Here is a 12,763-nt window from a genome sequence, read left to right on the forward strand (position 1 = left end):
AATAAACTCTGCAGTTATAAAACACAGCACAGATGTTATGTTTACCATTTATGATGTGAACTATTCGATGTACAGAAATCCAGTTGGCACTTAAGTTTTCAGGAATATATTCATTACAATGTACAATGTACAATATAATGATCAGAATGGGGTGATTTAAAATGCATTGTTGTATCTTGGATTGGACCCAGAGCCAGGAAAAAAAGTGACATTTGTGAAAAACTGGTGAAATCGAAATAAAAGTGTGTAGTTATGTAATAGTACTGTACCAATATTAATTTCTTTGTTTTGATAAATGTACCATGGTTATATAAGGTGTTATCATTGGGGGAAGCTGAGTAAAGTGTATACAAAAATTCTCTATCTTACCTTTGCAAGTTTTCTAAATTCTAAATTTCTAAACTTATGCCAAAATAAAGATTTTAAAATTAAAAAAAAAAAGAGGATTAGAGCTTTAATTTCCTTCCTCTTGGGACTCTCATGCTTGGAATGATCCTTTTTAAAAAGTTTTTTTCATGTTTATTTTTGAGAGAGAGAGAGAGAGACAGAGTGCCAGCAGGGAATAGGCAGAGAGAGAGGGAGACACAGAATCTGAAGTAGACTTTAGGCTCCGAGCTGTTAACATAGAGCCCAGTGTGGGGCTCAAACCCATGAAATGTGAGATCATTACCTGAGCCAAAGTCCAACACTCAACTGACTGAGCCACCCAGGCGCCCCTGGAATGATCCTTTTTTGAATGCAGATTCCATGTTGTGAGGGAGCTCAAGCAGCTGTGAAGAAGAATGCTCATGAAGGAGAACTGAGGCTTCAGGCAATGGCCCCATCTAAGCTCCTAGCTAATAACCAGTGCCAACTTGCCAACCATGTGGTTGAGATCATTTTGGACCTATCAACTGTCCCAGAATGCTGGTCAACACCATGTAATCAGAACTATGCATTCTGCTCACAGGATCATGATTTATAATAAATCACTATTGTGTTAAGCCACTTAGTTTTGGGGTGGTTTGTTATACTGAACTAGAAAACAGAAACATATTCCTTAAAATATAGTTATCCTATGCTCTTTGGTCTTCTTTCCCCCTTTTTCCTTCCTGTTGGCTGGAATGTATACATAATACATAGAGTCAAAGCAACCATCTTAGACTATGAGTTAATTCTAAGAATGTAGGTCATGCAAGAGAAAAAACTACTTTATATATATATAAACATATATACATATGCATACATATACACACACATACCCATACCTAAAAGAAAGAAATTTTGATCTTGAATAAGCCACTGTTGTTTTGGGTCTCTTACTCAAGTTGAACCTGTACTGACTCACAGGCACCACTCAAATGGTTAACTTTTGCACATTCTCTGTTTCTTCAGTTTCTTGTTCTTCTTTTGATTTTAAAATTATTTTTTGTTTTATCAAAGAGATATGTATATACAGTTTTGAAATCTAAATAATTTGTGAGTTCCAGTTTCTGATAAGATGAGGGATCAGCTTAGCCTCCCTGATTCCTTCCTTCAAGCCCCACCTCATAAATGCCACAAAATCCAGAAGAAAGTTGTGTGAAACTAGCATAAATATGAGAAGAGTCTCTGGAGCAACAGGAGGTGTTTAGGTCCTGGTGTGAGGGAGAAGTGGAAGCTCACAGCCACACATGACTGAAGGATGGATGGATGGATGGAGATCATGGATGGATAGTCTCCAGGATGGAGACCAGGGGCACTTGGGTTGCAGAGACTTTGAGATGCACCTTGTGCTCTTTAACATTGTCCTGGGCAGATTTTGCCTAGTCTAGTACCACAGTGAAGCAGAAAAGACAGTGGCCATCCCGGTATTGTCAGGACTGCCAATGTAACATCAGAGTGGGCACTCTAGCCAAGCTGGGCAGTTAAGAACCAGTTAACAGTGTGTACAAGCTGACTGGCCATCCCCATAGTATTCCCTGCTGGCCCTACTCTGCTTTATGGTGACTCCTGCTTCATGGGTAATTCTTGAAAAAGAGCGGATCCAGGATGGAAGTCTGAATCATAATATCCTGAGATGTGTTCTCACTCTCCCTGCAAAACCCATGTCAAACTTATCAGGACAGACAGAAGCTATGGTTTATGCTTTGGCCCTTCTCATCAGCTCAGGCATCTAATACTTCTAGGATAGGATTTCTCAACCTTGGCTGTAGTGAGGTTTTGGGAAGATAAATTATTGTTGTGAGAGGATTTCTAGTACATTGTCGGGTTTTTAAGAGATCCCTGGCTGTTACCCACTAGAAGCCAGTAGCAATGCTCTAATACTGCTTCCCTTTTCCTGCAGCCCAGATTGTAGCAACCCAAAATGTCTCTGGAAACTTCTAAATGTCTCCTGTTGGGGCAAAATCACCTCTGGTTGAGAATCTCTATTCTGGAAGAATGGGTATAAGTCCCCTGTGTTGTAGTGTAACTCATAGGAAAAATAATAATTAGCTTATTGAGAGGGCCACTGGGATATAAAAAAAAAAAACACCTGGAAAAAATGCAGATGAAGTAAATTTAACAGACCAAAGACAACAAGAAATAAAAATCAGTATATTAAATAAAAAAGAAATGGTGTTGTAAAGGCAAAGGCATAAAGAAGCTCTGAGAGGAATTTCTGAGTATGAAAAAGAAAATGGAAACAAAAGACTTAGTAGGTTGAATAGCAGAGTAAATATAGAATAAATCAAAGAAGTGGAGGATTGGTTCCAGAAAGTATCAGGATGGGTCATACAGCTGAAATATTAAAAAGAAAAGTTAAGAGACATGGAAAATAGAAATGGAAGCAACAACATTCAAATAATGGAAATCTCAGAAGAAGAGGGAAAATATAGAGTGGAATATTTAAGTAATTAGTTACAGAGGAATTCTCAGATTAAAGAAAGTTTTAAAATCTCAAAGTACAAATGCAAGTACTTAAATTTAAATGAGGAAAAACATACCTAGGTACAGTTTTGTATCATTTAATAGCATCAAGGACAGAGAAAAACTTAAACTCTTCTAGATGCAAAGCAAATTGTCTACGAAGGAAAAAGAATTAGACCAATCTTATTTCTCAACAGCAACATTTGCAGGGAGACTAAATAGCAATATTTTCAGTAAAAACAACAACAACAACAACAACACCAAAAACCTTGGGGCTTAAAATTCTATATGCAGCTAAACTCTCATTTAAATGTGATGTCAACATAATTACTGTTTACCATACAAAGACCCTCTTTTAAAACCTCCTTAGAAGTAGTAAGAAGAAAAAAACACCAGGAAGTTGTGACTAAAAATGGAGATATAAAAAAATAACTCAGTAAGTGTCACTGTGGTAAAACTTATAACAAAATAAGCAAACAAAATTTTACATACACAGCAATCAGTAACTATAATTGATCAGATAAATTGAAATTTCTTTTGCTTGAAATTTTACATTCAGTTTTATTCTCCTGGTAGTTGCTCCTAACTACTAAACCCAAACTTGATGTTTAATTTTCCCCTTGTAATGGCGAGTAACAAGGAAGAAAAGAAAAAAAGGAACCAGAAAAAAAGTGTGATGAATAGAATACATGAAAAAAATGCTGATATGATTTTTTTTAAGAATTTAAATATAAGAATAATGGGAATAAGTAGAAATAGATCAAACTCAGTACAAAAATATAAAGGCTCAGGATTAATGTGTAATATTATCTATAAGAGAAAGTCTTAAAGCAAAAGATTATAAAAAGATTAAAAATATACAGATGGAGAAAGACAAACCAGAGAAATATGAAATTTTTAAGACTATAGCAATGTTATTATCAGAACAAATAGATACAACAAAAAGGATGCTATACTTTTATAAAAACATAATTCTATATGAGCACCTGAGTAGCTCAGTCAGTAAGCGTCCGACTTTGGCTCAGGTCATGATCTCACCATTCCTGAGTTCAAGTGCTGCCTCTGGCTCTGTGCTGACAGCTCGGAGCCTGGAGCCTGCTTCGGATTCTGTGTCTCCCTCTCTCACCCTGCCCCTCCCCCACTCATGCTCTGTCTCTGTCTCAAGAATAAATAGACATTAAGAAAACTTTAAAAAAAAACATTTCAATAGATAAAGAGATCGTATACATATAATCGCCTAAGGATTCTCTGAAATATATATAATATATATTTTTTAATGACCATTGAAGGAAATAATTAAGTCAGCAAGTATAGTTGGTAGAATAAGATATACAGGTGTAAGCATTTGTCATACTCATGAAACAGTAAGCAAGATCTGTGCATTTTATTGTATGTAACTTATTCCTTGTTTCAGTACACCTCTTCCAAGAAGCAGGAGCCAAAACAAGATGAGACGTGTGAGAAATGTATTGAGGAGAAATGCTCATAAAGAGTAATTACTAGGGAATAGAACAGAAAAAGATGGGGAGAATCTTCCCGGCAGTGCATGTTTGATTCCTGTGAAAGGAAAGGAGGAAGGCAGATTGGGTAGGAATTTCTCTCAGATGTCCCCGTGGTTCTAAGAACGTTTCCGTTAGGCAAAGAGGGAGACCTCGAGCCAAAGTCTGCATCCCGTAAGAGTGAACGAGCCCCATCACCCTGCTGTGCCCAGTCGGTGAAGTGTGGCCTCAGGAGGCAAGAATGTGATGGTGGCTTCAGAGTGGTAGCAGCAGGGAATGCCAGTCAACCGTGCTGCCTGCAGCAGGTTCTCTCGAAGGAGACCCGAGTGGCACCTCTCCATGACTGGCACATGCCTAAATAAAATTACAAGAAAGTAATGCAACAGTGTTCCTCTACACCAGCAATAAGTACATATAAAATATAGCAAACAAGATATCATACGCAGCAGCAACCCAACCATAAAGCCTGGAAGAAATCAAACCAAAGCAAAGACTTTTTCCTTTTCAAATGTTTATTCATTTTTGAGAGAGAAAGAGAGCATGTGAAAGCCGTGTAGGGGCATAGAGAGAGGGAGACAGAGGATCTGAAGCAGGCTCTGCGCTGACAGCAGAGAGCTGGATGCAGGGCTGAAACTCACGAGCTGTGAGATCATGACCTGAGCTGAAGTCAGACGCCTAACCGACTGAGCCATCAGGTGCCCCGAAGCAAAGACTTTTTAACAAGAAAGTCAGTTAAAGAGCACAATTTTTCCAGTGTGACAATTTTGCAGTGTGAGATTATGCTATGTTCATATATGGAATGAATAACATGTAAACCTGCTGGTTCAACTTAAAGCAACTTTAATTTTAATTCGGATCTCGTTAAAATATCTCAAGAATTTTTAGTAAATCTGACAAATTTATTCTAAAATATATATGAGGAAAAACTAGTTCCATGAATAGCTAAATCGATTTGGAAAAGAATGGAAGGGAGACCTTGCTTACCAGATGCAAAGAAGTGTGGCAGGGGCATAGTGATAAAAATCGAGTGGCAACAGGCACTCGATCCAGTGCCTGGATCCAGGCATGAGGAAAAGGCAAACAGATGAAAGAAAAAGACTAGAAGGTATCGGTTAAGGGATGGATAGGGAAATTAATTGTCCAATGGGACAAGAGAAAAAATCCAAGTGGCTTCAGAGAAGCCTTAAGAAAGGAAGGAAAAGGGACATAATCTCTTTTCTTTTTCCAGTCTTTGAGAAGTGTGTGAGGGAGGCTGTGGTACTTTAGCAATTAAAGCCACCTTGTGATCATGAAGAATAAATGAACTTGTGATCGTGTCCTAATAGCAGAAGACAAGAAGAGCAGGACACTGAGTGTAAGTGGAAAGAACCTAGAGCGTGTTAACACCTGAACCCCTCATCTTCTTAACAACCCAGAGGGACACCATGTGAATCCCTATGTGATACAATAGGAAGTACACATTCATCACCTGTGTGCTATTTTTTGCCATAAACTTGATCTGAACTTGATCAATTCTCTAGACCCAACTAACAATTTACAGGAACTATAGGGGATGGAAGAGCATGTTAAATGACACAGCAGGGATGCAATGAACATATTGCAGAATGCTGGGCACGCAACAGGACAGACAACTTGGCTTTTGTCAACAAATAAATTAGGAGGAGTAAAATAGGGAGGGAAAATCTCCAGACTTAAAGAGACTTAAGAGACATAGCAGTCAAATGCATCGTGTGGATCTGGCTTGATTCAAGCAAACCCACTTTTGCCTGAAAAATTTCAGGCAATCAGGCAAATTTGAACAGTGAATTAAAAAAATTTTTTTTACATTTATTTATTTTTGAGAGACAGAGCACAAGCAGGGGAGGGGCCGAGAGAGAAGCAGTCTCCAGGCTCGGAGCAAGCGTTCAGCGTAGAGCCCAATGTAGGGCTCGAACCCACGAACCATGAGATCATGAGCTGAAGTCAGACACTTTAACCGACTGAACCATCCAGGTGCCCCTGAACCATGAGTTTTTGATGGTTATGGAATTATTGTTGATATTTTAGGTGTGACAACAGTAATATGATAGTGATTTTGTAAAATCTTCTATTTTAGAGGTACATGTTAAGAGTATTTATGGATGAAAGTATATGATGTCTGGAATTTGCATCAAAATTAACCTATTCGTGGGTGTGGGTGGGAGGGCCATTGGATGAATTACAGATGAAACAGCAGTGACCACATTTGGATTATAATTGAAGTTACCTTATCATTTTGGAGGTTCATGGTACTATTCCCTCTTCTTTTACATTTGTTTGAAATTTTGTAATAATAATAAAAATATTTTAAGTACATGTTACCGAGCCCACTGCAGACCTTCTGAATCAGAATCCCTGAGGACAGGGCTCACCAGTGTGTATTGTTAACAAGTTCTCCAGCTGATTCTGCTGCACACCAACATTTAAGAAACAGTGTTCAATGACTCATAAGGCAAGAAACCCAACTGCCAACCTTTTCAAAGTCTGCATATATCCATTTGCATTTTCTGACTATAAAAGACAGTTGTGGGCAGAAATTAATTTAGCCTTCAGGTGCTTCTAGAGTGACCTGGGGTGGGGGGCGTCCCTTCCTCCCATAGCAGCCCCAGGCACCTCTCTTGTAGAGCACTTATCCAGCTGTTTTATAGTTCTCAACTTTCTCCTTCACCGAACCAAGACAACTTCCGACAAACACCGTCATACCAAACTATTTATCCCCACACCTCGCAGAGGTACATAGAAGGTGCTCAGGCAATGTTTATTGAAATTATTATTTACCTGATTAGCAAATGAATCATTAACAAACATAAGGTTGGGGCTCATGTCTTTACTGTAATAATATAATCTTTACTATATAAGATCCACGAAGGTAGGAATATTGTTTGTCTTAGTTTCTTTGTTTATTGTGTCTCTCAGTAGAATGTAAACTCCAGGCGGTGGAGGGGAGAGGAGGACACTTGTCTACCTTGTTCACCTCTGAGCCTTTCAGTACCATGCAAAGTGTAAATCTCACGTCTGGTGGCTTCAGTGCTCAAGAAACCCACCGTCCTGTGCTCTTGCGGATCTGTGTCACCTGCTTCCAGTCAAGCCAATGGATGGGCTGTTTGTGGTGGTCAATAAATGCTGTCCGGAGACAGAGGTGACAGCAGCGAGCAAGAAGGACAAGCACCCAGCCCTCCTGAGGCTTGCATTCTGATGTGGAGAGGCATACAATGAACAAGGAAACAAACAATTTTAGACAGTGGTGAGCTGGGTAGAGAAAATAAAACACCAGGCAAGCAATTACAATAAAATGTTAGGCTCGGGAAGGACAGGGCACACGGAGGCTGCAACAGTGGAGGCAGAGGGCATGCCAGGTGATCTGAAAGTGATAAGCCCTGCACTGTCCCCTTCTGGGCTGCTCACGCATCCACTCCGAGGGCTCTAGCAGCCTCCCAGGTCTGTACAAGCAGCGCCAACTCCACGCCTTTGTGGGAACGCCTGCTAGAGGGCTACTCGGGAAGCGTTATGAGCATAAGTCACCTCTGTCTTACTGCCAAATCCCTAATCCTGCCCCTCCCATCACCCCCTCCTCACTGGATGATTTCTGCGAATGGCATAAATAAGCCAAGTCAGAAAACTGGACATCACCCTTCTGTGCCCCTCACTGGCCACATCCAGTCACCACCAAGGGTGGTGGATGAGTCACCTCTCCCTGCCCCCACTACGAAGTCTCTATTTCAGACCATTGTGATCTCTTTCCCAATGACCTCTGCCTCTAGTAACAACCTGCGGGCACCACTTGACCACAAATCAAGTCCTGTATGCTCAGAACCCTTCTGGGATAAATTTCTTAGCATGACCCTCCCAATCTGATCCTCACCTACCTCCCCAAGAAATTGCCCAATACCTCTCATTCCTGTGGGCATGTGTGGCCATGCCAGGCTCCAGTCCTCAAACATACGGCATATGCCCTCTTTCGTGTCCTTACTGCTGTCTGTAACACCCCTTAACCCCCTCACCTGCCTTAGGAATTCGGCTCTTGGCTTAATCATCACTTCCTCTGGGGGAACCAGCCTCCTAGGCTGAGTTTCCTATCTCCTCTCTTGGTCCCCGCCATACCCACACTCTCCCCCACAGCAGGCAGGCCTTGCTATGTTTGCTTTAGATTTTGAGCTCTGGAGAATAAAAACTGCATCATTCACTATTGTGTTCAGGGGCAAGAGAGCCGCACTGAACCCCAGTGGTCCTCCTCTGAAAAGTGCGGACAACAATCTTATGTCAGTTGTATTGTGTGGATTAAATGAGATAGTGCATGGAAATGCCTATCACAGCGGAGGCACAGTCCATACATAAATGGTAGCTATTACTATTGCGATGTTCGCACTGAATCTGAACAAGCATTTTATTGAAGTTCGAAATACATTCAGAAAAATGCATAAAATCCTAAGTGTACGTAGCTCAGTGAATTTCCATAAATGAACAGCCCCTAGACAGCACTGTTTGTAAACCCAAGTGTGTTACCACCTCACAGAGGTCTTCCCCCGTCCCCCCTGCTACATAGCCCTCGTCGCTGGACAACCTATAGAATCTAGTTACATATTTTATCTATTGTCTATCTCCCTTCATTCCCATATAAATTCCAGGAAGGTAGGGATTTTTTAAAAGTCTACTTTGTTCACAGCTGTGTCCCCAACTCCTAGACTAGTGCTGGGCACATAGTAGGTGCACAATAAAAATTTGCCAAGGAATGAATGAATACCCGCTTATTTTCATTTCTTTAAGCTCCCAGGTGCTGCAGCACTGTCAGGGTGGACAGCTAGTGTCATCCCAGGTTAGACAGCACAGGGCGGGGACGGCATGCACCAGCCCCCACTGCCCACCTGCCAGTTCTTTCTCCTCACTTTCCTCGCCAGCCCACCCCACCTCACCCCACCTGCATTTTTCATGTATAATTAAAATAAGAATAATAACAACAGCTGCAATAACAGACCGCCTTGGTCCCCCAGCATCCCCCAAGAACTCCCAGGGACACCCAACCCTCCAGGTGGCGGCACCTGCAGGCACTGGTCAAGCTCCCGCTTTTATCTCCCAGGGAGAAATCGAGGGTGCGAGAGAATCCTCCTGTCTTCACCGCCATGCACACCACGATAACGTGTGGTGATCGCCACTGTCGCCTTCGGTCACCACAGGTTTTCATCGCCCGCTTTCCCGTCACCAGCCGTCGCAGCTGGAATGAATGCCAGGCTCTGTTCTGGGCTCCGGGGCTTGTGGCAGTGAATACGGTTCCTGCAGAAACAAACGGGTAATGAATGGGGCAGCGGCCTGAGCAAGAAGGGACCCGCACAGAGTGCTCAGGCACAGCCACTCAGAGGAGGCAACGCTTAGCCGAGACCAGGGTGAGACCAGGGTGGTGGGAAGGAGCTGGCCGCGCGGCGACGTGCTGGGAGGGGTAGATGGTAAAGAGAGCTGCAAGCAGAGGGAACAGCGAGTGTTGGACTCCTTCCACACCCACTGCGTCGTTTACTCTTCCCCCTAACTTTGGGGGGGGGGGCATCTTTGCCCCGTTTTACAGACAAGGAAGCCGAGGCCCAGAAGGATTAAGGAATTTACCGAGGCAGAATTGGAACCCAGGACTCTGAAATATGCCCAACCCGGGCTCTGTCCAGCCCGCATCTTGTGCCGCCTCCTTCCTCCCGCGCCGTGACCTTAACTCGGCACGTGCTGGCCCCTTGTGGCCCCCCCTCCCGCATTGTCCCACTTAGTCCTTCTTGGGGAGGGCAGACTGGGGGCCTTTGCAAGGGACCGCGGGTACCTCACCCAGCTTGGGGGCCTGGGTTAGAGACCCCCCCCCTTGCCCTGCGTTAGGGACCCCGCCCGGCCGCCCCGCCCCTTCCGCGGCCGGGCCGGCGCTGCCTCTGTCCATGGTCAAAGCACCCGGGGTAATCCGCCTTTCTCTTCCGCCTGCCGAGCCCCATTCATATTCTAATCACAGCGCTGCCGGCCCGCGAACGGCCACTTTATCGGGGCCCGCGGAGACGCAGCCTGCCCCCCCACTTCCACTTCCAGCCCCCCAGCTCCTCGCCCCCCTCTTTCTGCACTTTAAACTCAGCCGGGGAGGGGGTCCCTGGGAAAACCGCGTCCCCACTTGGACGCCGGTCTTCTCACAAACTTCGCGGCCGGCTGGGGGGCGGAGGCGAGGGCGGGAGGAGGGAGGGAGGCGGGGAGGGAGGGTCTGGGACACAGACAGACTGACAGAGTTACGGGAAGAGGCGGGGAGGGGGGTGTCAGAGAGACCAAGGGGGATAGAGACAGAGGGGCAGAGTCCTAGGGAGAGACAAAGAGACGTGGGGGCAGGGGCTGGACAGAAAGATAGGCAGCCAAAACAGGAGAAATAGAGGGACACAGAGGCCGGGAGAAGGACAGAGTGAGAGACAGAGACGGGGAGAGAAGCAGAGAAGGAGAGAGATGCAGGGAAAGGGGAGAGACCCAGTGAAGGAGATGGATAAATCCAGAGCAAGACAGAAAGTTCTGGAGGAGACGAGTCAGCCCCTCACATCCTCCCTGCCTGGCGGCCTCCTCACCAGGGGCTGGGGTCTTAGGTCTCCCCCCCCACACACACACCTTTCACCCTCAGCTCGCTCCACTCCCCCACGCGTGTCCGCGGATCCGCGTGGAAGGAAGTCGAGGCATACCTCCTCCCGCATTCCCAGGGCCCCCATCTGACCCGGGACCGAACCGGGAGGGGGGGCACAAGAGGAGAGGAAAAGGAGTGGGGCCCACTCGTGGCCGCTTAGGCGACTCCCCAGGCTCCCCGAAGTCCCCTGCCGCCCCCCCCCCCCCACCGCCCCGCCCGGCCCGATGGGGGAGGGGTGGGGAGGGAGGAGGGGGCCACATCTAAGCCAATTTTGATTTCGCCTATAATGAGTGCCGGGCGAAGGCTGGAGAAGGCCTCTGGAACTTTAAATAAGAAAAACGTTGCTAATGCTATAATAGAAGGGGGAAGTCGGAGGGCTGGGATTGCGTCGCTCTGAGCCCCCCTTTTCGGAGGCGGCTTTTCTTATTCAAAACAGGCCCACAATGGGCTTCACAGTGCGCCTCGCCACGGCCCCATCTGACGAGCGGCCATTCATCAGGCCGGCTGGCCTATCAATGACATTGCTCCCATCGGGGCTCCTATAAAATGATGCTTTTTCCCATGAAACATCCGCAAACATTTTGACGGGTTTGGCTTTGCCCGGCTGGATTACTGAGTGTCCCCTCACTCGCTCGCTCTTTCTCTCTCCCCCTTCTCTGCGCTCTCTCCCTTCTCTCTCTCTCTCTCTCCTCTTTCTTCTCTTTTCTTTCTTCTTTCTCTTCCTTTTCCTTTCCTCCTCTATCCTTTCGCCCTTGCACTCTCTCTCTACGTCTCTTTCTCTCCTCACTCCCTTCCTCCCTGGGCATCTCTAGCACAGGGGATCCCCAAACCTCAGGACTTTTGGGGGGCGCCCGTGCTGTCCATGGGAAGAGCATGCATTGTGGGTTACTGGAGGAACCCGACATGGATTCCACAGGTCAGTCCTACTGGTGGGGGTTGGGGGGAGACATGGGGGGGGGAAGAAAAGGGAGAAGGGGAACTTCAGAAAGAGTTGCAAAAACTTCAGAAGGGTCAACTTGACAGTGGAACCCTAGGAAATAACGGAGAGCGTGCACAAGTTTTCAATCCGTCGCGATGTGCGATGTAAGTGGCTACGTGGAAGTGTGTGTGTGTGTGTGTGTGTAAGCGTGTGATTGTGTAAACGTGTGAGTGTGTGTGTGCGCGCGCGCTGAGGAGCGCGCTTTTGCTTGCCCTGAACACAAAGTTACGTAAAGATTCTCTGGCTCGCGGCGAGCTCGAGGTGCCGCTCGCAGAAACTTTGCGGGCCGACCGCCCCCTCCCGGGCCCGGCTCCTCCCCCGGGTTTGGGGGCCCCGGAATAGCGGTGCGCTCTGAGGCTGGTGGCTAGGGCCAGGAAGCCGAGCGGAACTCCCCAGAGGCGGGGGAGGGCGAAGGCTTCGCACAGCGCCTGGGAGGTGGGGACGGAGGCTCCGACTGGTGGAGACGCGCAGCTGGAGGGAGTGGCGGCGGCGAACACGGTGGTCCTAGGGAATCCGCGCGGGGTCGGGAGGTGGGAGCCCCGGGCCGTCCGAGGCGGGGTGTAACCTCCTCGCCCGGAAGGGGCATCCGACCACGCGCTCCGCTGCGCGGCTGTAATTCTGCTGCAAGGGGGGCAGGACGCAGTGCGGCCGGCGAGGCCTGGCGTCCGGGTCTGCAAACCGCTAGGTACTTTGGGGGCTGTGGGCGTCAGGTTTTGGGGTCGCGGCAATCCGTAACAACTGAGAAGGGAAACCAAGGAGTCTCTTACAACGAAAAAGCCCAGC

The 12,763-nt window shown here is 46.3% G+C and overlaps 1 protein-coding gene across 3 annotated transcripts in view; it reads left to right on the forward strand.

Moving 5' to 3' along the window:
• The first annotated feature begins 11,504 nt into the window (after window positions 1-11,504).
• RFX4 (regulatory factor X4) overlaps window positions 11,505-12,763 on the forward strand; it is a 164,104-nt gene continuing 162,845 nt past the window's right edge. For 2 of the 3 annotated variants that reach the window (XM_060656539.3, XM_060656540.3), the window contains exon 1: window positions 11,505-11,917. In XM_060656539.3, coding sequence (XP_060512522.1) covers window positions 11,875-11,917 — 43 coding nt within the window. In that variant the 5' untranslated portion in view covers window positions 11,505-11,874. The remainder of the gene's footprint in view (window positions 11,918-12,763) is intronic. The other variant, XM_060656541.3, reaches the window with a different exon arrangement.

The sequence above is a fragment of the Panthera onca genome, chromosome B4 (genome assembly GCF_046562875.1).
Source record: "Panthera onca isolate mPanOnc1 chromosome B4, mPanOnc1 haplotype 2, whole genome shotgun sequence".
Taxonomy (NCBI): domain Eukaryota; kingdom Metazoa; phylum Chordata; class Mammalia; order Carnivora; family Felidae; genus Panthera; species Panthera onca.